This window comes from Theropithecus gelada, chromosome 7a, assembly GCF_003255815.1.
Source record: "Theropithecus gelada isolate Dixy chromosome 7a, Tgel_1.0, whole genome shotgun sequence".
Taxonomy (NCBI): domain Eukaryota; kingdom Metazoa; phylum Chordata; class Mammalia; order Primates; family Cercopithecidae; genus Theropithecus; species Theropithecus gelada.
In genome coordinates, this window is record NC_037674.1 from 28,920,693 (window position 1) to 28,947,121 (window position 26,429).

Genomic DNA, 26,429 nt, shown 5'->3' on the forward strand with positions numbered 1-26,429 from the left:
ATTTATGACATAAGGCATAAGACTAGGCATGAGTGCCTAGTCTCCATTCCAGCAGCAAATTAACTAATTCATTAGTCAATTAATTAATATTGTAATAGCTAAATAAATACTTTTATTAAGGAAGTCAAACCATCACTCACAGTACACAAACACGCTATGAGGAGTTTTTTTTTTTTCCTGAAATGTCTCTCCTTCTGTCCTTGAAAAGATGGTAAGGCTTCATTCTAACCTAAAACATTAAAGTCCCTAGTTGTTTTGATGTCCAAAGCACCATGGTTTCTAAAACAGATGGGAGCTGGCTTGAGACATGCTCCTCATCAAACTTTCCTTGGGGTAACCCAATACAATGCTAAGAACCTGGCCACAATAAAAGCAGCTGGTAAAGGACAGCCTGAATCTGGTCTTTTCTAACTCCTCATATACCTAGGGCTAGTCTCAGAAAAATTCCAGATACTGTTTGCTTAAGTTAAAAACTGAAACGTACGTGTACGTGTGTGTGCACGCGCGCGCACGTGTGTGTGTAGAAAGAGAAACAAAATAACATACTTTTCAACAACTTACCATTTCCATGATCTAACCTAGAGTGTTTAAACTTTAATTGAAAATATATTTCCTGATCACGCCACTGCACTACAGCCTGGGTGACAGAGTAAGACCCTGTCTCAAAAAAAAAAAAAAAAAAAAGAAAAGAAAAAAGAAAGAAAGAAAATACATTTTCATAGAATCACAATATTATCTAATTTTAACTTTACAAATGCAAACAAAATGTATAAAAGACTATTTTATCCATGAAAAATGTATACAGTAACATACTATTTGAGCCCTCAGTTAGAAAATCCAAATCAAATTTAAGTTTAGTGTTTAATTGTAAATGCCAAGCTAATATTGTTTTCTACTGTAATTACTTCAGGAATAAATTTCTATTGTGATTTGATGAAAACAGTGTATCCATCAGTCTTGAAATCGAGTGATCCTTGAAGTAAATTTAAATATTTGAGAAGGTATTCATATTTTAACTAAGCACAAACACAAACCAAAAACACAAACTACACCTCCCATATACGACTGGAAATGTGAAATAAGATTTATTTTACTGCAACTGTGTTTGCAATTAGGAAAGTATCTGCTTTAGTTTATCTTTTCTTGGTGCTATATAGTTTTTCTTAAGATGTTTAAGGGAAAAAATCGAGACATTGAAGAGCTCGTTCATATTTCCCCATGGGAATTTTATCTTTATTGACAGAAACCAGTAACTATTTTTTAAATAATTTTTTAACTGATTAAATAACAAATATTCACAAAGAGCTGTGCTCATACTGCACCAAATACATGTCAACATTTGTAACAAATAATTTAATTTCATAGGGAGCCATAAGCATATAGGTGTATACTAGTTATGCAAAGATATGAAAAATCTGGAAACCATTGGTGGAATGATAGGAACAAAAAAAAAAAATCCCAACAACGCGTAAATCAAACAGCAAGGTGTAAATGAAAGTGCCAACCATTCATTTTCAGATTCTTTGAGCCCTAGGTTGCTGAAGATAGTTGTTGGCAGTAAAACTGTCTCCTTCCATCGGGTCGGGTGGAGAGCAGCATGATTGGCAGGGCAAATAGAAGACAAAGGAGAAAGCCTTCAATCTGCAGCTGATGCACAGGAAGGACATGGGGAGCTGAGTTTACAATAGAGACAACATTACCAAGCTAATGGCACGGGCAATCATGGGACCACTACGCATCTTGGGTATCAGCAGGGCATCCATTTTCAGCTAAGTGTTAGAGTACCTTTTTGCTTTCTCTCACCACTGCAGGGGTAAAACAACCTAGTGCGTGAAACCCACTGACTGGTAATAAATTACTATATTGGATACTTTTTGTTTTCTTTCAGCAGTGACTTTACTGTGTATTCTTGCTATCACTACCAATTAAAGTGGAGCCTGCTTTAGCGAACTGTATCTAACTATATATCAGCCCTGATGCTCCAATTGCTTTGGCAAGTATCACAGGGTCAAGAGGCTCCTTTGACTTTTATCATCTAAGTCTTTCTGACCACTCACTATTTGAAGCAATCTCAGCTGAACAGATGGACACTTTCTGTGACATTATAAAGCTTAGAATATAAAGATAAATGAAATTGTGTTTCAGGCTTCAAACTGGTTTATGCTTGTAAAATATTATTAGTGTGTTTACAAAATCTCCAGATTTAAAGTGTATAATCTGACTCTGGCTAATGGACAAATTGCTCATTTCTTTTTTAATTAGAGGTTTTGTGTTTTAAGTGTGAAGAATAGCAGAATTTTGTAAAGCAGTTCTCAGGGTTATCCAGTTACATTTTTAATGCATATATCAATAAACCATTATAAAATGAAGGGTGTCATTTACTGTGCAATGAACCTTTTGCATGTTAGTTTTTAAAATGATGTGCTAAGAAAGATATACCAAACACAGAAAAACTAAAACTGTAAATGTTGGATGAAGTAAAAATTAAGATTTTTATTTGCCTTAAGCATGATTTTTCTCTTCAACGGTATCATTTAACTGCTAGGAGATTCTAGTATTTTTGCATATCTAAATGTAAAAGGAAAATGATTAAGCATCAGCTTCATATTCTTTAACCTATTTGTGTTAGTATATCATACATGGTTATTTGAATATTTTGAAATTGCTAGATTAACCTTAAGTGGGACACACATATATATTTTTCTTCATTTAACTTAAAGGTTAGTCTCTTTTAAATAAAGTGATTATATAATTTATTGTTCAAACCAGGCTACTTTTTAGAGTGAAATGGTGCATTATTAATAATTACCTTGGAACAAGAGGCATGAGCCAAAACTGTCCCAGTGAACCTGGATGTATGATGACCCTATCTTACAGGAATAAGGTGATGATTTGGCTTATTAAAAAGCATCAATGTTTCTGTACCTCTTAAAATGTGACTATTGTTCTGTAAATCATAACTATATCTCTGTACATCTATTTTTTAAATGACTGCAAAGAAACTAAGTTCCTTTTTAAACTCTCAGATATTTTATTTCTGCTTCTCAAAAAACTTCTGATGTACATAGCAAAGGAAAAATAACCAAAGTCCTAATTATAAAAATACTGCTAGATTGTTTGAAAGTTTTATTTTTATATGTCGTGCTTATAAAACCCCTGCAATTTGTATTCTCTTATCACATGACCAAAATAATCTCTCAGCAATCAACTAAATTTCTGTGATGCAGATTCAGTTGCAGGTAAGTGAGAAATAATACAAGTAATGGATTCAGAGGTAAACAAACTGCTCATCATTTTTGAAAAACGTTGTAAGACCAAGGTAAGGGAGGGAGTGAGGGATAGAAAAAGAAAAGAAAGAAGGTAAACAAAATTGCCAGAGGCCAGAAGACTGTTTCAGGTCACCTTGTATTGAGAACTGGTTAACAAACAAGAGACAAAAGCCAGGGACCAATGTATTCTCCCCAGCGAAAAGAACCACAATCACAAGTGTGTCCCCAGCTTCTGGAAAGGGATTGAAACCAAATGCCAGCTTTAAAGTTCCATGGTTTTATAAATAATTCTGAGAAATAAATGTACAACAAAATATCCTCTCTAGGAACTGAAATACTGAAATGATAGAAAACGTCAAATAAAAGCTCTGGGACAGTTAAAAAAAAAAATGGCAAGGAAGGTAAGGTATAGCCAAATAGGTGTAATAAAAAGGAAGTCTCATAACCAAAAATTAAAAAAAGGGAATAATGAAGGGTCTTTGTTGATAAATTACTGAAGCCAAAATATTCCCCCAAATTGTAGGGTATTGCCTGTATTAGAGACAATATACAAAGGATTATCCTTTCTTGGTACAATGCAAAGGTAAGGACTCCATTAGTCCTATGGCAGGGACTCCAGTAGAAAGCTTAGTAAGTCTGACCAGATCTCAAGAATAAAATGTGAAAAATCAGAATTATTTTTGTGCACAAACAGATTAGAAAATCATATAACTCCATGTAAAAAATGGAAAAGATGTGTTCAATTGTTATGAAATCACAATAATACAGAACATGAAATGTTAACTCAGACACCAAATTCTGAATTATAGAAGAAACTAAAGGTATTTATATACATTCATAAATTTTTAAAAAAGATAAGCAAGGGACATTTGAAAGAGATTCATTACTGAAAAATAGCTTTTGTTATATTATTTTTGCCTTTAATAAACAATACTAATACTATTTACACAGAATTCAATAATAAAGATAATCAAAAGAAAATTAGATCATCCATAATTATAACACCTAGGGAGATCCTTAACTTTCTGAAGCAGGAATCTAAAGAGAAACCACACTTTTCTACAGAATTTCATGTAATTTTATATAGAGCCCTAGAAATTATCTGTGCAATCATTAGTATTTTTTTCCTCTCTCATGCTCCCTCTCCTCAGTCATCGGTATTTTTACCAAATGCTTACAGTTTTCCACCTTTTCCGAGTACATGGATTCTGCTTCATTAGCTTTGTCTCTGTGTAACAATGAAGAGCAGAGACCCCTTCTGACCCCAGGTTGGTACATTGAATGAAAAAGAAATAATAAACTTGAGCTGTTTTAGCCAATGAGATTTGGGACACTGTTTGTTATTAGAGCATAATGTAGCCTATTCTGATCTAGATATTATCCAAATTGATATCAATATACACATGAATAGATAGGTAGAGAAAAGAGAGGTTTGGTGACTGACTCAATGTCATATAGCCACTCATTTATTCAACCCAACTACTGGAATGCCAACGTTGAAATTAAAACCCAAATTGACTACTCCTAGTCCAGTGCTCCTTCCACTACATGAAATGTGATTTCTCGTGCTTATGTGCGTTATGCTTTCCCTGGAAACTACTCGAAGACACAGAAACAAATTTCCCCTAACTTCCCCACCTCTGACAAATGGCACATCTATTTGAATAGACACTTCATAATCCAACTTTGGTCTATTCTGCATCCTATAAAAATTCAATGGCACTAATAGAATAAAAGTTCTCAATATCAAATCTTAAAAATTCATTAATAAGTCAAATTTTATGTAGCAGGAAAGATACTTCTCATGTGTTCTTTAAATAGCAATTATTTCCTTCCATTTGTTTTCACCTCTTTCTCTATATGTTTTTGTCAATTAAGATAACAAGTATGTGTTACTAAATTACTCTGTACTCACCCTCTAGAGATGAAAACTAATTAAAAGAGATGTGGTATGAACATGTAATTTTACTTACTCCCAACACCTCTGCTTCCCATCTATGACACTGAAATCAGCAGTATCATGTTGATGCTTTCTAAGTATCACACTAACAAGCTTATAATTGGCCAAAAGGTCAGTAAAGATAGAGGTCTGAAGGAAAAACAAATTAGCCAGAATTGGCTCACCACTAAGAAGACCAAAGGACAATTTTTTCTTTGAAATAGTGCTTCTCCTCTTTTGAGTGATTTGTATGTGTATTCACATAACGAATAATCAACCACAACGCTTATTTTGGGTATATATTTGTGTGGTCACCAGATATTTCAGTCAATTCAATTCAACACATACTTATTAAATTGAAATCAATACCCAGAGAGTATGCTCACTGAAAAAAAAAGTATATAAAATTTAAGAAATGTCTCAGGATATGAGTTCTTTCAAACAACCATACCACAATAACTTCTCACATGTCTAGCAACTGATTGACAATATCAAGCTTGTAGATTACCTTAAAAAAGTAAGAAGCAGAAGAATAAGACAAAAATCTCTGAAAACCCAAATGAGAGTTTACAAACCAGGGCTCCCACATCGAGCAAAACCAGTTATAATTTTCAGCAAATAGGGAGCTTTACAAGAAAATCTGTTAATGATAATAACAAAATATAGTTCTTTCCAGTGGAAAGCTACCACACTCCTCTTCCTGTGGCCTATTATACTCGATTATAACACAATCTAATCACAGCACTGTGATTAGACCTGTAGGCCAAATCCTGCCTACCACTTCTTTTTGTAAACAAAATATTACTGGAACACAGAAACACTCATTTACTGATGTGTTGGCTATGGTTGTTTTTGCATTACCAAGGCAGAGCTGAGTAGATGTACCAGAGATTGTATGGCCCACAAAACCAAAAGAAATTTGATATCTGATCCTTTAGAGAAAAATATTGCCAACCCCTGGCTTATTCTAAATTAGTGGGAATTTTAAATGTATGCAAAATACTCTTTCTGGGCAAAAATGCAATATAAATATAAAGAAAGCAATTGTATGTGTTAAATTCCCTTAATTCCATTAAGTTGCACTTTAAAAGAGGACCCTATCTTAAGTCTGTATTGGTTGTTTTTGTTACTCATGAGATTTTCCACCACAAATATAAAATGCTCCCAGAAGTCCAAGTCCAGGAATTCTTACAACTCTATAGCAAAAAATCCTAATAATACAATTTAAAAAACCAAGCCAAGGATTTGAATAGACATTTCTCCAAAGAAGATATACAACTGGTCAAGAGATACATGCAAAATGATCAATGTCATCAATTATCAAAGAAATACAAATCAAAACCACAATGAGATACCACCCCACACCTTTCAGGATGGCTATCATTAAATGAAAACAAAACCAAAATGAAACAAAAGTCAGGTGTTTGTGAGGATGTAGAGAAATTGCAATCCTAGCACACTGTGGGTAAAAATGCAAAATGGTGTAGTTGCTATGAAAAACAGCATGAAGGTTCCTCAAAAAATTAAAAATAGAACTACCATATGTTCCAGCAATCTGACTTCTGGGTATTTATCCAAAAGAATTAAAATCAGGATCCTGAAGAAGTATTAGCATGTCTATGTTTACTGCAGCATCACAATAACCAAGATGTGGAAATAACCTAAAAGTTCATTAGCTGATGAATGGATAGAGACCTTGTGATATATACATACAATGGAATAATATTTAGCCTTCCAAGAGAAGGAAGTTCTGCAATATGTGATAACATGATGAACCTTGAGGACATACGCTAAGTGAAATAAGCAGTCATAGAAAGACAAATATTGGCTGATAACACCAATATGCAATATCTGAAATAGTCAAATTCATAGAACTGAAGAGTGGAATTGTGCTTGCTAGGGGCTTATTATTCAATGGGCATAAAGTTTCAGCCCATTCATATTAGTAAGCTCTAGAGATCTGCTGTACAACATTGTACCTAGAGTCAGCAATAATGTATTATACACTCTTAAAAATTTGTTAAGAGGGCAGATGTCATGTTAAGTGTTCTTACCAAAATAAAATAAGAAGTTGAAGTCCAGATTCAAAGACTTCCTTTTATTTCTTCAGGGGTACAAGTCATAGTTACCTTCCACTGTGTCTCACTTTGTATTCCATCTCCAGTCATATCAACTTCTCATTAACCTCCTACTTGTTCCCCATCTTCATATTCTGGGTTTTTGGACTTGCTGTTCCTTATGGCAAAATCTTATTCATCCATCAAGATGTAGTCCTAATATGACTTCCTGCATACCACAGACAGGGTTAGCTTCACCATCTAAAGGGGTTCCTCCCACTGGCACTTCCGGATATAGGTCACCTAGAGCACATATGTCACACCATGGTTTTTGCCAACTTGATGTTAAAACAAACAAAACAAAACAAAACAAACACCAGCTAACAATTTATTTCTCTTGCTTCAACTAAGCAATAGACTCCTCTTCCAGACACACTCTCTTCTCTAATTCAATTTTTTTTTTTTTTTTTTTTTTTACATAGCAAACAAAATGACCTTTTCAAAACATAAATCAAATCATGTTACTCCTTTTGAGTAAAATTGTGAAAAGACTCCCTTTAATACCTGGAACTCAAGCTTCTTACTTTGTATTATTACACCCAACATATTCTATCCCTCCCTCACTATTCAATATTGACTCTTAATTCTCCCTCCCCCATACTTCTCTTGAGTCACACTGACCTTTTTGACTTCATTATCTACGTCAAGCTCATTCCTACTTTAGACCTTTTGCAGTAGCTGTTTGCTTTGCTTAGAATATTCTCCCCTCTGTAAGGTGGGAGAATTTCTGGCTCCTTCTTGCAATTCAAACTTAGGATAAATCCTACCTCCTTCTCTGATATTCTCTGACCACTCAGCCTATAGTAAACCCCTAGGGCTGTCTATCAAACTGCCCAACAGTAATTCCCTGCAGAGCCTTTATCATTACCTGACAGTCTTGTGTTTTTGTTTTGTTTTGTTTTAATTGTGATGTATCCTCTTTCACTAGAAATGTAAGTGCCATGGGCACCAAGATCTTGTATCAAGAAGAGTGCCTGGCACATAGTAGATGTTCAATGAATATTTGCTGAATGAATAAAGTATTCTGTTTGCATTCCATGCTACAAAACTTATATAACATACAGACACAGTAATTCTTTGTTCTCAAGGAGCTTTAGGCCTAACTGAGAAAATAAATAAATAGTGGTAAAATAATTAGGTAATCTATAGTTTTGTTCTTTTGTTTGTTTTGTTTTGTTTTGTTTTGTTTTTGAGACAGAGCCTTGCTCTGTTGCTCAGGCTGGAATGCAGTGGCGCAATCTCGGCTCACGGCAACCTCTGCCTCCCAGGTTCAAGCAATTCTCCTGTCTCAGCCTCCCGAGTAGCTGGGACTAAAGGTGTGTGACACCATGACAGCTAATTTTTTGTATTTTCAGTAGAGACAGAGTTTCACCCTGTTGGCCAGGCTGGTCTTGAATTCCAGACCTCAGGTGATCTGCCCACCTCTGCCTCCCAAAGTGCTGAGATTACAGGAGTGAGCCACCGCGTCCAGTCCATAGTTAATTTAAAAATTGATTAATCACCTCTCGGCCTTCTGGCTAAGATCAAATGTAGCATCTGTTCTTATCAGTTTAATATAAATTGTTTAACTAACATGTTCATGGTAAATTGTACATGCACATGCTGTAGTCTGGGTAGGATTTGACTAGGTAAAGAGAACATCTCTGGTACATGAGATTGGGCAGGAAGAAATGTGGAGAATAGAGTCACCAGCACCACCCATGTGGAAGAGCACTGGGGTACCAGAAATTATGGAAGAGCCTTGTCATGGGAATCTAAATGGGGGCTTCAGAGACAAGGAAGAAGAACAAATCCTATGAAGCTCAGTTTCTCCTGGGGCTGCTAATCCAGTATGCCACCCTATGTTCCCACAATGAGCTACCTAAAAGCATTTAATGTCATACATGTTGAAACATAATCAGCCCTCTCTCCTCCTTATCCTCTGATGAGAGGGTGAGTTAAGCAGTTTTCAAATGATGTACAAAAGCAGGAAGCAATGTTTGCTACTTGGGGGAAGCGGAATTGTACTAGTCTTTGCATCTGGGAAATGAAACATAAATCAGGCCTCTTCATATTTATTACGCTTAAGTTTCTGAAAGTTATTACAAACCTGTTGCTTAGATTGTTGCTGGCTTCAGGGGTTTTGTATTGAGGAGAGGGCTTAGTAAAGTAATTATTTCAGGGAAGTAGAGGCTCCTGATATACAACGCAATCCCCAGGCTATTTTTGAGTGCTTATTTTAGACAACTTTGTTATTAGAAAAAGAAATCTAAGATTTCAGGGCAAGTAAATGGGGTAATAATATGCACTTTGCTGGTATAACAAGCCATTTTAACCACATTGCCTTTCAATCTTCTTTTCTGAGTCTTCATCAGCTCTGTTCTATGCCCACCTTACCCCAAGTGAATCATTTCTCACTAACAATGCTGGACATACTAAGTTTTATCACCACTATTTAATAAAGTTTTTCTTATAAACTTTTGAATTAATTGAGACATGTCTAAATATCAGTGGAGGTTGCTGCTGTGTTTCAACAGCCCCTTTGCTATTACTGACTATTTTTTGCTAGGTCACTATCCTCTGTACAATCAAGTCACATGTAAACCTGATTTGGACTCAAAGCAATTGACTGGCAAAATAAATACACTTTTTTTTTTCCTGTCAGTCATTTATATATTGTTTTCTTACAATTCAAAAACGGAAGCATTCTTTACTTTCTTGCCATCTATTCTTCATGTTTTAGACTTCAGTAGTTTACAGTTCATGAGTTTATTCCACAAATATTTCTGAATGCCTACCATGTGCCAGATATGCTAGATGATGAGAATTTCATGATAAAGTTATAAAATAGGTTGATCATAACTGTAACTCTCCCCTGTGAACTTATACTGTCGTAGAGAGTAGGGGAAGATACAAAATGAAATAAAAAGGATGCTGAGAAAGAGAATAACAGAAAGTGGGCTGCTGCCTACATAATGGTAAACTGACACCGAAGTTAGACTTGAAGGTATAGAATTGGGGTGAAAATATTCTGGCAAAAGACTAACATCAGTGGAAATATGAGTTTCTTTAATGAGGCCAAATAGTTGGGGATTAAATATCTGGGTCATGCAACTGAACCTGTAGTTGATGTTTTCATCTTTTTTAATGTATGATTTTTGATTTTGGTTTTTATTACAAGGGTGAATGCAACTCAGATTAATAACAATGGAATGCTCATTCTTAGTTTCTTTTCTTTCCATCATGCTTGTGGAAGCTGAAAAGAATATTTCATAAACAGTTAAGTGAGTTCAATAGACTGGAAATTGTTATGCCTGAAGAATATGTGTAAACCTTACAGGACATCCCCTGCCCCACACGGTAAGTGTTAAAATCAAATTTATAATTCCAAAGATACTCTTGCTAAGAAAATCATAGATAGAGTTCCTAGTTTAGGAGACATAATACATTTTAAAACAATAGTACTGAATAGAAATTGGAATTTTATGAACATTCTGAAATATTAAAGTGGATCTTTCCTAGGTTTTAATTGTGCATAAATATACCCAGTCTGGAAATCGACACAAAATTACCAGTGGATAGTAAAAATCAATTAGAGTACTTTCCCAACTATCACTCATGAACTACTGACAAATCCTGCTCTAATTCTCAAGTGAAGAAACTTTTAATTATAATATGATGTACATGTTCATGCTGAATGAAATTCAGTATATCCTGAAAACAAGAATTAAAAGCAACCATACTAAATGATTTATCAAGAAGACATCAGGTAACCGCAAGAGGGCTGCAAAAGATTTAAGAGATATGATGTATCACTCATACATAATGAGACTTTTGTAGATTATATTACTTAGTCCTCTTATACTTCATTATTTGTCTGTGAATTAAATACCCATGTAATATACCCATTATACAGATAGAGAAATAAGGGCTCAAATCCTTAGGTTTTTTGTTCATTAGTGAAAGATAAACAGATTTTGATAATTATTTCGTTACAAAACTGAAGTCTGATAAAATATAATAACTCAATGTTTTAAAATACAAAAACTTGGTCCTAGAATTAATGGACATAGAACATTAGGTGAAGGCAAAAAACCATCAAGCTGTGGCCCCATAGCTGGGCCTTTGTGGTAGGTGCATAAGAACAGTGAAATGAACTATCATCTGAGGTACTGTGTGTTATGTGGGCACTTCCTCACCACGCAACTCACTGAATTTTCTGTATCTGATCTCATTTGATATCTGGATTAAGACAGAAGGGTAGACCCTTTAAATCAGATGTATATTGAGGGTATAATTTGTCATGATTAATTGAATTATAAAAAGTGAAAATTTCGACAAAATACACTCAGAACTGTTAGTTTTCTGCTTCTACCTTACTAATTCCATCCTTGTTAACACCAGAAATTTAATGACTAAAAATATGTCTCAAGATATTTTAAGCTGATCATTAGCATACATAAATGTTAAAGTCATAAAAGAAAGATATGCTTAAGAGATCTTGGTCAGGCGCAGTGGCTCACGCTTGTAATCCCAGCACTTTGGGAGGCTGAGGTGGGTGGATTTACCTGAGGCCAGGAGTTCGAGACCAGCCTGGCCAACATGGCGAAACCTCATAGCTATTAAAAATACAAAAATTAGCTGGGCATGGTGGTGCACACCTGTAATCCCAGCTACCCCGGAGGCCGAGGCAGGAGAATCACTGGAACGTGGGAGGCAGAGGCTGCAATGAGCAAGGATCGGGCCACTTTACTCCAGCCTGGGTGACAGAGCAAGATGCCATCTCAAAAAAAAAAAAAAAAAAAGAGATCTTAAAGACAATTTGTTACCTTCTATCAACTTGACTTTATAATTGATCTGGTTTAATAAAAGATAGGTCCTTGGCAATTAACAATTTTGGACTGACAGTCATATAATAAAAACTATGTGAAAGTTCAATGTTCAGGTATCCTCTTAGATTTGGGGAGATGTCAACTGTCAAATAATTTTCTCATTTGAGCCTCAAGATAATCACACATGAAGAGACAGGACCCATACTATTCTTTCCATATTTTGCCATATGATTACATGATCAATGTCATGCTATGGTTGTTGTAAAACAGAGATTGGCTTGAGAGACAACAAAAAGGAAAACAAAACATCTGCTACCAGAAAATCAATGGAGAAGGCCACGTTTTATATAACGACAAGAGACCTCTAGTGGGAGCTAGAAAGAAAGTAATGAAGGTGAGCAGGACTTTGCATTTTGTAAGCTTTCTTTTTTCTTTTTCTTTTTTTTTTTTTTTTGAGACGGAGTCCTGCTTTGTTGGCCAGGCTATGGCACAATCTCGGCTCACTGCAACTTCCGCCTCCTGGGTTCAAACAATTCTCCTGCTTCAGTCTCCTGAGTAGCTGGTATGCCTGGCTAATTTTTGTATTTTTAGCAGAGACGCCACTATGCCTGGCTAATTTTTGTATTTTTAGTAGAGACGAGGTTTCACCATGTTAGTCAGGCTGGTCTCAAACTCCTGACCTCGTGATCTGCCCGCCTCGGCCTCCCAAAGCACTAGGATTACAGGTGCGAGCCACAGTGCCTGGCTTTGTAAGCTTTCTTAATGGCTTTCTAAAAGTCATCAGGTTTTGGGCAATATGTGAAGAAATAGAACAACGTCCATTTTCAGTCCCATTTGATTGTGCATGGGGTTAAATAGGTGCATAAGAAAGCCCCTGCTGCTCACGGCAGCTTGTTAGGATCATTTTTATATCTGGCAGGAATAATCACACTTGAACCAAAAGATTATGCAGGATATTTTAACTTAGGATTAAAGCTGTCTGCAGAATTGTATGAGCTATATAGTATGAAGAAAATTACAAATAAATAAATGTCATTTGGAGATGCAGAGAACTGGTGGTGCCTTCAGGACATCACTATTAAAACCGAATTCAGAAAAATGGACAAGAATGTTAGCTGTATATATCTTTTTTAATAAGTTCATGCCCTTAGTTCCAATAAATAAAGTCTTAATATATTTTGTATTTTGTTTTTAATAGGATAGGGGAACTATTCCATGAAAATAAATGTTTTTTTTTTTTTTTGAGAATTGCTTCCTGTTAGTTTTTTGCATTTGCTGCTCTCTTAGGGCCAGTTTCAACAGAAGTCATTGGTACAGAAGTAGTGCTCCTGTTGGGATTGCTTTAAATGGGTCCAGATGGTACTCTCAGTCAATAAGTGATATTACCAGCTTTCAACAAGAAAGATTTTATTCTCCTCCATTTCTTTCCAGTTATAAGCAACTAATACTTTGAGTTAACATCTAAATTCTACAAACTTCATCCTTTTTCCCGAAAATACCATCCAGTGCATAAGTCATTAAAAAAACAGAATAGAAACACATTTTGAAGAGGTCACATTTATAATCATTTTAATCAGAACCAACAAGTTCCTCAATAACAGAGCATCCAAATCCACTGGAGTGAATTTGGACCCTAACAGATAACCTCTTTAAGTAGGTGGAATAGGGTCATCTTTTGGGTACTACAAGAAGCAGGATCTTAACAAATTTTGAGAGGCTACATGTTTTTTAAAAGGAAAAACAGGCTCATGCCTGTAATCCCAGCACTTTGGGAGGCCAAGACGGGCGGATCACAAGGTCAAGAGATCGAGACCATCTTGGCTAACACGGTGAAACCCTGTCTCTACTAAAAATACAAAAAATTAGCTGGTTGCGGTGGGGGGCGCCTGTAGTCCCAGCTGCTCGGGAGACTGAGGCAGGAGAATCGCTTGAACCCGGGAGGCGCAGGCTGCAGTGAGCTGAGATCACATCACTGCACTCCAGTCCGGGCAAAAAGGAAAAAAGAAATAAGGAAGAAAAAAAGTCTAAATAAGCTAAATAGTTTTGAGTGCATAATATCATAGGAACATGATTACAGAATTCATAGGTTCTAAAATATCTGTAACATTATTAATGTGAATGAAGGCAAATGTAAAGATGTGCTTTAATAAATTATGCTAACACAGTCCCTAGATCAAGCTAAATACAAAATTAAAATGCCTAAAATGTTTAACTTTTCTCCATGTTTCTATGCTAGAACTTCCCCCTCCAAATTAACTGATAACTACAGAGTATTTAATCCAAGAAGAAAGTTATAATCTTAGATTTCCATGTCTCCTATAGAGTTAATGAAATATTGTGGGGGGAGAGAAACTGAAATAAATCTAAAGCTAAGTTTAGTACTAAATAAATGATATAAATATTTATTCAGTGAAAAATCTTACTTTAGAAATAATGGAAGAGAGAACATTTTTTGAAACCAGTTAACCCAAAGCAGAACTAACCCCTTCTCTGGCAGAAATCACGGTTGCCTATCAGCAATTACAAAAATAATAACGCCGACCTTGAATCAGCCTTAAAGGTCTTCGCTCACAATTATATTATCAGCTTTATGAATTTTCAGTTGCTATCTCAGCCATAAATTCAATAAACGCAGAGTTGATCAGTAATAGAAAGACAGCTATTTTAACAGCTGACTTCATTGAAAAAGGCATTTGAGAAAGTACACGTTATACTGGCATTTTCCATGTTAAAAAATGCAGCTTTTTCAAATCCTGCTCAGTACACTTTAGATGAGGACTTATGTCCTCTCAGGAACAACAATAAAAACTAAAAATCAAACTCAGCCAAAACTAGAAATGATTTAAATAAATTATATCGGCAGTCCTGGGAAAGCAATAGTCAGCTAAAAGGTTTTTATACCTGGAATTTTTTTTACATTTCAGGATTTTACCTTGGAGCATTTTTTCTCATCTTAAATATATAACTTCACTTCCTCTCTGTATCTTAAACATAACAGCTCGCAACGGTAGAGAAACCCAGTCAAAAAAGAGCCCTGTGTGTAGTTATTGTAATTAACAGATTCAATATCCATTACCGCCAGTCAGGTATCATAGCAACCTTGTAGTGCTGAAAACTGCTCAGAAAATTCTTCAAAACCAGCAAGACTCTGCTTTAGGAAAACAACACTGGGGACATGACTGGCTGTCAACATCTGTGGGTGTTGCTATGGGCACAGCCACAAAGAACTCTGCCATCTATACAAAAAGGTATACACACAGAGAAGAGGGGAGGGACACAGAAGATAAATTGATAAGGAAAATCAAAAAGAAGAAATCACTGGGCTGGCAATATACAATAGGCACACAATTTTGAGTCCATGTTTTACACAAATTCTTTTCTATTGAGGCTAGAGAATCCAAATTAAACTTAACTGTAATTGTGACTAAACATGAGCCAGGGTTTGGAAATAATATCTGAAAACTCTCCATTTGTACCCTTTATCGCAAGTCTTAATTTGAAACGTAAAGTGAATTACATTTAAAATAATATTTAAACTTCCACTTATAAACCCTTAATAGTCGTTTATAAATCTACAGAAGAGAAAAGAACAGGTTACTATGAACAAGAACCCAATATTGATTTTTCGGCAGTGCAGTAAGCCATCTCCATTCTATCTGGCTGCTGTCAAAGCCACTCTTTAACAGCTGGAGTCAAATTGCACTATTTACAGCAAGAGCCCTTGTCAAGTGGACCATAAGTATCCTAACAATACACTATTCAAATGGCACTTTGCCACACAAATTGCTGACTTGATGAATAACCTATGTCAATGACTAAGGCCAATATAAAAGTTTCATTTTTATGAGAGGTTTTACATTCACACATTAAGTAAGCTTTCTTTGAAGAACTATTAGGCTATATATTTCAGGCCTTTGGACGCTGAAAATAATTAAAATCTGTTTAAATACATCGAGGGAACTTGACAACATTAATATGGATCCGGTGTTAACTACATTTGTCACACGAGTCAGAACAGAGTCCTTCTGTTGCTGGCACTCCCCACCGGCACGTGCTGCACAAAGCCAGACTTAAACTAGCCTCGCACCATGAAATAGGAGCATTCTCCCTTTGTGCCTGTGATTTACATGGCCAACGAATGTTTAGATACAAGCCAGGCTTTGAAGTCCTGTGAGGAAATTCGGAGTTGCTTCTGGGTGCGAGGTGGACAGCTGGAGTCATTCAATGGTGCATTTCCTACTTTTCACAGTCACTCAGACCTTCTAAATTAGTTTTGAAACAAAGCTGTGACATACTCCTCATAGTTTTCTTTGTGATTGAGGTAATATTTTAAAAACGGAAAAAGTTTAAACTCACGCCACAAAATGAAAAAAGGGAAATTCTTCATAAAGCAGTTATAAAAAAAAAGGATTAGTTATTATAGAAATTTTTATTTAACCTACAGTATGTAAAATTATCTATAAAATTCTTATGATAAACAGTTATACACTGTCAAAAACTTGCATCACTTTATGTGTTCAAAAAGCAAATGACCTTGTAGATTTCTCCCCTAACGTTTATTTCTTTATTCTATCTTCCTAGGCTGGATATTATCATTTAGGTACTACAGTTTTAAGTTGAGACTCACCAAATCAAAATACTTAACACAGAAATCTTAATCCAATGTTTACAGAGGAAAATGACTGTCTGTTCATCAAGTGTTTGAAATTTAAAATAAAAATCTATTTTCTTTTAAAATTATAAAAAATTGATAAAAAATAATTTTCCATATTAGAAAAATAGTTCTATGCTGCTTATTATATTAAAAAGAATAAATCAAAAATTTACTAATCAACAAGGGAAAATTTTCATTCTATATGGATGATTTAGCCCTATATAATGCAATTTATTGTTTTAAAATAAATATTTGTTCTTTTTTATAGTTATACAAGTTTAATATTAAAATAAAGGTAGTTTAATAAAAACCATGGTAACATGTAATATTGCCATGATGAATTATTATTTAATAGCTTTACAAGTAAATTTTCAGATGATATTTTCAAATGTCACAATTTGGAAACTAATTCTATTTTGGTTATTTTTTTGTGTCATAAAATATAAAAGAACTAACTTTTCATTCTGATAAGGTGATAGGTAGTAGTGGGATCAAATTCCAATGGGTGGTCTACCAATACACCAGCTGTTTTTCACAAGAGGCATCAGAATAAAGCTCTAATAAAAATTTTCAGCAAATCGTACCAGAGAGACATCACCATAAGGTCAGCTAAAGGTTAAAAATATATATAACCAGATTTCTAGAAAGTTCAACTGGAATGTAAATAATGCAGTGTAGTCTTTATTTATAATCAATTTTATATGCTTAGATAAAAATGCACATATAAGCGCATTATTTAAAGAAAATTCCATTAAAAAAATCCAACTAAGTTGGGAGCCATTACTTACAAATTTGTTTCTCTACAAAGGGTGGTTTTCCAAACACATGTGAGTTCCTGGTTTTTGTCACAGATTAGACTTGATATAAGCTCTTTTGGATTACATTACACACGGTTCAGAAGAGGTTGGGATAAGTTGTTTCATGTAAAATACAGACATGGAGGGAAAAGGGAGGTGTTGACTATTTTGCCAATTTCTCCTCAGGCCTCATGATCTCCAGGTCCAGTAAAGACTGTCTAGATCATAAATTGGCAAACGACAACCAGTGCATCATCTCTAGTCCACTGCCTGTTTTTATAAATAATGTTTTTATTGGAATACAACCACCCTTGTTGAAGAATTGTCTATGGTTGCTTCTGTGCTCCAAAAGCAGAGTTGAGTACCCATAGCTGCAAAACTCTGGCCTGCAAAGCCAAAAATATGTACTATCTGGTCCTTTCTTAGCCTATTTTTGTGTTGCTATAAAGGAATACCTGAGGCTGAGTAATATATAAGGAAAAGAGTTTTAGATGGCTCACGATTCTGCTGGCTGGAAGACAGGACATCTGGTGAAGGCCTGTCCTCTTCCACTCATGGCAGAAGGTGAACCAGAGCCATGTGTGCAGAGATCACATGGTGAAAAGGGAAACAAGAGAGGCAGGAGAGAGAGGAGCTCTTACTAGCATCCAATGCTCCTGGAAACTGATGGAGCTCATGCACTCCGGTCCCCACATTAATCTATTCAGAAGGATCTGCCCTATGACCTAAACACCTCTCATTAGGTCCCTTCTTCAACACTGAGGAACAAATTTCAACATAAGGTTGGAGGGGTTAAATATCCAAATCATAGCAGGTCCTTTACGAAAAAGAAAAATACTTATTCCTGGTCTAGTTCATCATTGTTCGATACAAGTGGAATGCAAATCACATTTGTAATTTTAAATTGCCTAATAGATACATTAAAAAAAGGAAAAAGAAATGGGTGAGATTAATTTTAGTAATACATTTCATTTAATCCTATATATCCAAAATAGAATTTAACATGTAGTACTAACCGCATTTCAAATACTCAGTAGCTACAAATGTTTAATGGCTACCATTTTAGACAGTGAAGCTCTAGAAAAGCAAACCAGAAGGAGCTGCTAGGAGACCCATTCTACAGAAAATCAATTTTAAAGAAAAGACATTTCCAGGATACTACAATAGGCCCCAAATAATAATCCACATTACCCTTTTTCATTTCACAGACAAGAAATGCAGAAAAAGAATTTAAAAGCAGCTAACCAACGAACAAACAAAATAGGTTTTTTTCCCTTAAAATACGATGAAGCTACAAAGATTTCTGCAATTACAGATGATTTTAGGATGGTTGTTTATTCTCTACTTTGATGCTAAATTCCTTCCATTGCAATTTAAACAGGTTCTATCTTGTCTTATCCTTAGATAAATCTAAGAAAAGCAGTCCCCCATCACTAATATGATATTGTATTCCTTTAAATCCTTTATGACTCTGGCCTTCCTTTCCTATGCCAGAGATATTCTTTGTCTAGCAGCACAAATTCAACTCCTCTAGCATTTCAAATTGGAATTATTTCAAAATGTTTTGTTGTATTTGTTTTTCTCTTTTAAACTTTTCTCCAGATCTATATGTACTTGCTTCAAATGCAACAAGAAAAAATAAATACGGCATTCTAATAAAGTCCAAATGTTGCCAAACACAAAAATCTCCGCTGCTAGTCTTCTGTTTAAACAGTTCATTCTATTGTTGGAGAATATTTCACCTGTGTCTTACTAAAATCCACAAACAAAAACAATCCTGAAATACAAAGTAACCTTTAACAGTTTTAAATTTCACAGGCATACTGTCCCTCATTTTCCCCACATATACAATGAGCATGATTCAAATTTGGTTCTTAAAATTAATTTTTTTCTTATGAAAACTCATGAAGCATTTTACCATATTAGTAACAAGGAGAATGGGGAACGTATCAGCACCCATAAAATGTCATGCTTATCAAATTTGTAAATTAAAGAAGACTAAGATACAGTAACCTTGGCAGGTACGGTGGCTCACATCTCTCATCCCAGAGACTCAGGAGGCTGAAGCAGGAGGATCGCCTGAGGCAAGGAGTTTGAGACCAGCCTGGGCAACAAAATGAGATCTTGCCTTTAAACGAAAAACTTTTTAAATTTAGACAGGTATGGTGTTGTGCACCTGTAGTCCCAACTACTTGGAAGGCTGAGCCGGGAGAATTGCTTGAGCCCAGGAGTTCAAAGCTGTAGTGGGCTGTGATCATGCCACTGCACTGTGATTGTGCTGGAGTGCAGTGGCACGATCTCTAAAAATAAGACCGTGCCTCTAAAAATAAATAAATAAATAAATAAATAAATAAATAAATAAATAAATAAAACAATCTCAACAGCCTAACTCTATCAGGATGAAATGCTAAGAGAAAAAGTGTATAGCAGACCATGAAGATATCCAGTACATAATTTTAAAAGATACAACTTAGGAGAAGCATAAAAAATATTGTTCTAATTAGCACTAAATTTAATAATAAGAGAAGTATAATATATAGGACAAAAAAGGTGATAGTCCTGTCCAATTGAGTTTATCTCCGAATGTAAAGAATGAAAGTTTGAAATTGTAGTCATCTAAGGTAAGGGGCAAAAGCAAGAAAATAAAGTTGAAATCAGCCTGTAAGTAGGAAAACAAGATTCTGGCATTTTATTGCTTCTTGAAGTCAACGAAGAAACAAAATTACATAAAGAAAATGAAATCTGTATATATTATTACCAGTACCTAAAGAGTAACTATGAAGCTCTTCAAGAGAGTGAAATACATAGCAGTCAGTTTACCTTCTGGGAGTTAAACTAGTAAAAATGACACTTGATGAATGAGATTTGCTCCTGCAGACCCTAGACATCTTAAAGGCATAGGTCAAGAGACATCCCCCAGTTCTCACCTACTACTCTAGCATATAATTTCCACTATAAGATGCTAACTCTGTTATGAATGGTGAGCAACAAAGACACACCAAGATGGGAATGCTTGGCAGCTGGCTCAGCTCACTCACTGGGCTTTATTCACTACAGCCTTATGATACCTAAGACTGTCAGTGTGATTCAATTTCCCACCTTATGTTCAGCTGTGAATGTTGAAGTTTCAAAGCATCTCTATAACTGTCCTTAGAAAAATGACCTTTTCAAGTTAAGAATAGGAAAAATAGGTTTCAAAAACCTAAAGACAATGGATTGAATGAGAAAAGAAAAAAAGCTGTCACCTAATCACCAGCTTCAATATCTGAAGGAGGAAAATACAAACAAAAGCAGGCTTCTAAATGGAGTCTTAAAAAGAAAAATCCAAAATTCAGAAATTTTTCCATGCATTATCAGCCTTGACCAAGGGAGATGGTACTCTGCTGGGCTGAGAGCATTGGTTACATTCTACTCTCAGAGCTCAATGGATGAATATTCTCTGGGCTCTGACTCCATGCCCATGAAGAAACCCTGTGTTACAATTTCCCCTGGCCTCAGCTTTGCTACAGTGAGAATGTACCAAGCAACAACCAGAATGCCAATTAAAGAATTGTCATTCTAGTTTATATATTCATTTTTGTAGGTATTTAGTTAGTGTGACTGAGTTCTCACAAGGTTGACAAATCCTAGACTCACTTATAAAAATCTAAACCAGGCCTCTAAACCTAAAAAGCTAAAGATCACATGCTAGCACCCCTGCCCCCAACTCTGCGGCTTTGAGGCATGGCTTTAATGGCCCATTGGCCTTTCTTGATGATCACATATTCCTTTGCCTAACTATATACATACACATGAGATAAAATAAGGTCTTATTCTATGTCCTTATTAATAGTATATTACCAGTCTTCATAATACCATTAAAATAACAGAAAAGATGAACAATATGTAATTAAGAATCAGCAAAACCTTGATTTAGCAATCCCACTTTGAAAAATATATCCTTTAAATAATCTGCATGAAAAAAGCTTTAGTTTCATAGATGTGTTATTTAAAAAGTGAAACATAAAAACCAAGGCATGTATCAAGCCATAGAGAAACGATCTATACCAGCAATGATAGAAACACCACATAGAGCATAATGCAGCCATTAATAACAAAAATTACATATTAATACCATGAAAATATGTTTACATGAAAAAATATATTTGATATGTACATATAAATGGCATAGTTACAACAGTATGTTGAGGGGATAATTTGGAGGTGAAAATATAAAAAGATGGAAAATAATCCCTTACAGAAATCAGATTAAATTACTATATCATATTTACACATAAAAAACAATAAAGCTAGCCAAATTTCTGCTAAGCTGGTTGGCTTGGTTTATGAGAATAAATGCCAACTCCATCACTGTGTATTCACTGAGGCTTAGAATCCTAGAGAGTTAGTGATCCTACTGATACTGGGTATATCAAAATAATTATCCATACTGTGATCTAGTTTTTCTGATTTTTTTTTTGTTTATTTTCAATCAGCATTTTTAAGAGGTCAGATACTCTTAACCAAAAAATAAAAATAGATCCAAACTACAGAATATAAATGTTTTCCCTTCCTTATGGAAAACGACCTAGGATTCAAGGGTTAATATAAAATGGACTCAATTTTGACAAGCCAGAATCTATTGTGTCAAAAATCATGCCATAATAAGTATAATAGTCACTCAAAAAGTTACACTGATTCACCCAAGATTACTTGGTAGATGCAGCAGTCTCTTAGTTCTTGTTTTTGTGCTGATACTTAAGTGCCATGTATTTTTAAATGCATCTAACTTCTTATTCAGTTGATAATGTTCTTTGTGAATATCAGCTTGATTTGAACTTACCTTACATGAAGACTCCACTTGCAGACTAGGGCAAGGTAATGGCCCAAGCTGGTAGGGGCTGGAGGATCTCTGTTCTATACTTTTGTGCTTAAGTGTCTCTGAGGCAATGGGAAGTACAGACTTCACAAGCTGTGAATCATCACAACAATTAAGAATAATTCGTGCTCTTTCTCCTGTCTCATGTCTTTCCAAAGTGCCTGGAAAACAAGAAGTAAAAATGTCAGCAAAATATTTACCCCAACAGAATAAGACAGAACAAAACACTCTTTAACAGAAGAATCACAGTCCTTTAAGTTATCGTGCCTTAGTATCTTGCAACCAAAAAATAGCCTGGGAGCTTTTTCTAAATTATTCAAAACACTTGCTCATAAAGGCTGAACTTATGGATTTGAAAAGCTCATCTTCCTCTTTGTGCTTCTTCATCCACTGAAATCAACAGGAGATTCAATAGTCTTTAATAGTAAAATCTCTAACTTATTATACAGTATGCAAGTGATCAATAACACATAACTATGGAATATTTTAGTGCTGTCCCCTAGTGTTCCAACTCACAAGCAACAGAGAACCCACAGTGCTTTGCTTGGGTTCCTAGGCTTGAAATGTTTCTATTGGTAACATAATTTAAATGAATGGAGCAAGTAAGAACACGGATGCTTTGTGTACTGCCTCCCTCACCCAAGTGTCCCCGCAGGGCTTTGTTGTTTTATTGTTGGGATTGTTGTGATTATATCCTTTGGCTTTTATTTCTTACATTATTAGAAGGGGAAAAAAATCCTTTGCCTCTGTCATTCTTCCAGTTTCAGAATTTAGGAGTGCTGTCAAGTTCAATTTAAAGTTAAAAAAAAAAGTATAAAATAGACCAAAAGTATCAGAAACCAATTCACAAATAGTTCAATGTTTTTATAAAATACAATGCCATACACTCAGTGAAATATCAATAAATATGAATTAATCATGTTCTCTGTCTCTTATGAGTTCATTTGCATTATTCATACTGTATTAAATATATAGGTTATTTCCTACTGAATAAAGACACCAACGAATACTAATTTAATAAACAATACCTAAATACAGACTTTATTTCATATTCTTTTCTACCAGTGAGAAAGAAGTAGATGTACTATTTATATTGTTAAGAAAATATCAAATTAATTACAATAAGAAAATAGAAGTAATAATTGTAGGCCACTATGTCTTTAGATAAAAAGATTGGTAGATATATTTGAAGATTATGATGATTCTATCCTTTCTCATTTCTCTCCCACTCTTCTATAACCTTCTTTTATTACAACTAAACTACCATTAGCTGGCACCATGGATTCTGAACCAGTAACAGTTACTTTGCTCAAATAACAGGCAGAACTTCAGTCTCGAATCCCTTAACAATATAATTTTATTGTAACATTTCTACATTCATAAATAAACATCCTTATCATACAAACTTATAAACATGTTATTCTTCTAAGCTTTCCTTTTCCATCAAGATTGATATATCTGGCCGGGTGTGGTGGCTCATGCCTGTAATCCCAACACTTTTGGAGCCCGAGGTGGGCAGATTGCCTGAGTCCAGGAGTTTGAATCCAGCCTGGGCAAGACGGCAAAACCCCATCTCTACAAAAAATAAAAAAATTAGCCAGGCAGGGTGGCAAGCACCTACAGTCCCAGCTACTAGACAGGGCTAAGGCAGGAGGATCTCTTGAGCCCAGAAGGTTGAGGCTACAGTGAGCCAGGATCATGCCACTGCACTCCAGCCTGGGTGACAGAACGAGACCCTGTCTCAAAAAAAAATAAACACAAAGTCTATCACAATGGTATGCAACAGCTAGATATTCTGGGACTTTAATTTTTATAAATTAGGAAAAAATATTGATCTATTTTCTGAAGGATACACTTCAGGGAGAAAAAATTATTTATAGATCAACAAATGAAGCTGACAGCAACATCAAGAAAACCCTTCCTCTCAAGACTGACGATAAGAAAAGCTTCAGAAACCAAAGATAAGAGTTATTACTGCTTCCTGAAAACTACCGCATTCCAGAACTTGGAACCGTGTTACGTGGTAAAATTTACTGTCTTTCTGAGAAGTCTCTCTTTGAAAATGGTATCATCCTGAATATTTTCTTCTCATAAGTTCTCTGTGGCTCCTCAAGCTATGATATTTTTTACATATTTTAGGAATGATTGGGAAAGAACTTATTGCACTTTAATACATTTGTTATGTGCCTTATGCAAAATGTATACATTCTATATATCCATGTTTTATTGTATACCTGATGTCTGACCCAAACACAACTATTTCTCGTATTTTTTTAATGATGAGAATAGTTTATCTACAAATTTAGGTAGTTGTAATCCATTTTCATTCGCGCAGATAATTAATCTGTCTGAGTATTTACTATGCTACCATGTACCATCTATCATGCCAGATGATGACAATGTATAGTATATAAGAATGACTCAGTCCAGGTCCCTGAGAGCTTCCTTAAAACCTAATGGTAGTACAGATGCAAGAAACATCTGAAAACTGATAAGCTGCAATATTTAAAGTAACACCTAAGCTATTTCCACCGAAAACTAAAAATCTCCCCTTCTAAAAATGTTAGACATTTGGTTTTGTGTACAAGAGTTTCTGTCAAGATTAGTTATAAAATAGTAGAAAAATAATGAATATTTTGTTTCAAAGAATTGATTAAGGCATACACATGACATAAGGAGTGGTTAGAGTCAATCAATTTCTGTAAAAGATATAGACAGACAAGTAAATTACATGTTCAAAGCAGTAATTTAATTTTGCAATAGGTTCACGATGGCAGCTTTTGAAAGACCTTGGTCAAAATTCTGACAGTGGGTGGGCATTCCCACATGTGCTAGTTATCAATTTATTGCCTCAGATTCAAATTCAGCCTTCACTGCCTGCTTTGTGAAAATGAATATGGGCTTGATAAATATTTTCTCGTTTATCAGCTGGTGAAATATTAACCTTTGGGGACAGAGGGTGCTGGAAAGACCAAGTAGAAGAAAGGGTTAAGGCCAGGTGTGATGGCTCATCCCATCCTAACTGTAATCTTAGCACTTTGGGAGGGTGAGGCAGGTGGATCACAGGAGTTCAAGATGAGCCTGCGCAACATGGAGAAACCCTGTCTTTACAAAAAATACAAAAATTAGCCGGGCATGGTGGCAGGTGCCTGTAGTCACAGCTACTTGGGGGGCTGAGGTGAGAGGATCACTTGAGCCAGAAAGTCGAGGCTGCAGTGAGCTGTGATCATACCACTGTATTATAGCCTCGGTGACAAGGTCAGACCATGTCTCAAAAAAAAAAAATAAAAAGAGGAAAAAGCAGGAGGAGGAGAAGAAGGAGGAAGAGGAGGAGGAGGAGGAGGAGGAGGAAAGGAGGAGGAGCAAGAAAGAAGAAGGGAAAGAAGAAGGGGCAGGGGGAGGGGAAGGGGAGGAAGAAAGGGCTTTTTCTTCTTGGTTCTGGTGTACTTTTCTTGGAGTAGTGTTAGTGGCTTCTCCAGTAAAGGTGTCGGTACTACATGACAGCTGGCCCAGCAGCACTTTGCATCCAAACACTTTCTTTGGAATACTCTTTGGGCAGTTTTGTAACAGCGCCTCCAGCAAGACATCTCCCTGTGGACAGCTTTCTCTGGCACCCTCGAGGGAATATTTCTAGAAAGTTCCACCAGAACTACACCATAGCAGCGTCTTTGCCATTCAATACATATAACCATACCCTCTCTAGCAAGGTCAGGAACTTAGCCCTGGAGGGTGGAAAGGGGGGTCTTTCTTGGTTTCTTGATCAAGCTAGCACAAGTTCTAAGGCTAGGAGTCATCCTTCACATCTGCTATTCCTATATTCTTTAGAGTTCTCTTCTTACTAGTCAATCTCTCATATTCAAATTCTTTATGCTAGTTAATAATTCTTTATACTAAATTTTCTGTCTAAGTTACTGCATCATTTTTCTTTCCTGATTAGACCCTGATTAATACATTATGATACATCACTTATGATGCAGAATGTTT

General features: G+C 35.4%; 1 protein-coding gene and 1 pseudogene across 1 annotated transcript in view; one reads left to right on the top strand and one right to left on the bottom strand.

Annotated features, from left to right (window-relative positions):
• The window catches only part of WDR72 (WD repeat domain 72), a 208,976-nt gene that overhangs the window by 125,147 nt on the left and 57,400 nt on the right, over positions 1-26,429 (bottom strand). Inside the window, exon 13 of the mRNA XM_025390239.1 lies at positions 22,410-22,606. Coding sequence (XP_025246024.1) covers positions 22,410-22,606 — 197 coding nt within the window. The remainder of the gene's footprint in view (positions 1-22,409; positions 22,607-26,429) is intronic.
• Positions 8,823-8,929, top strand: LOC112628181 (annotated as a pseudogene).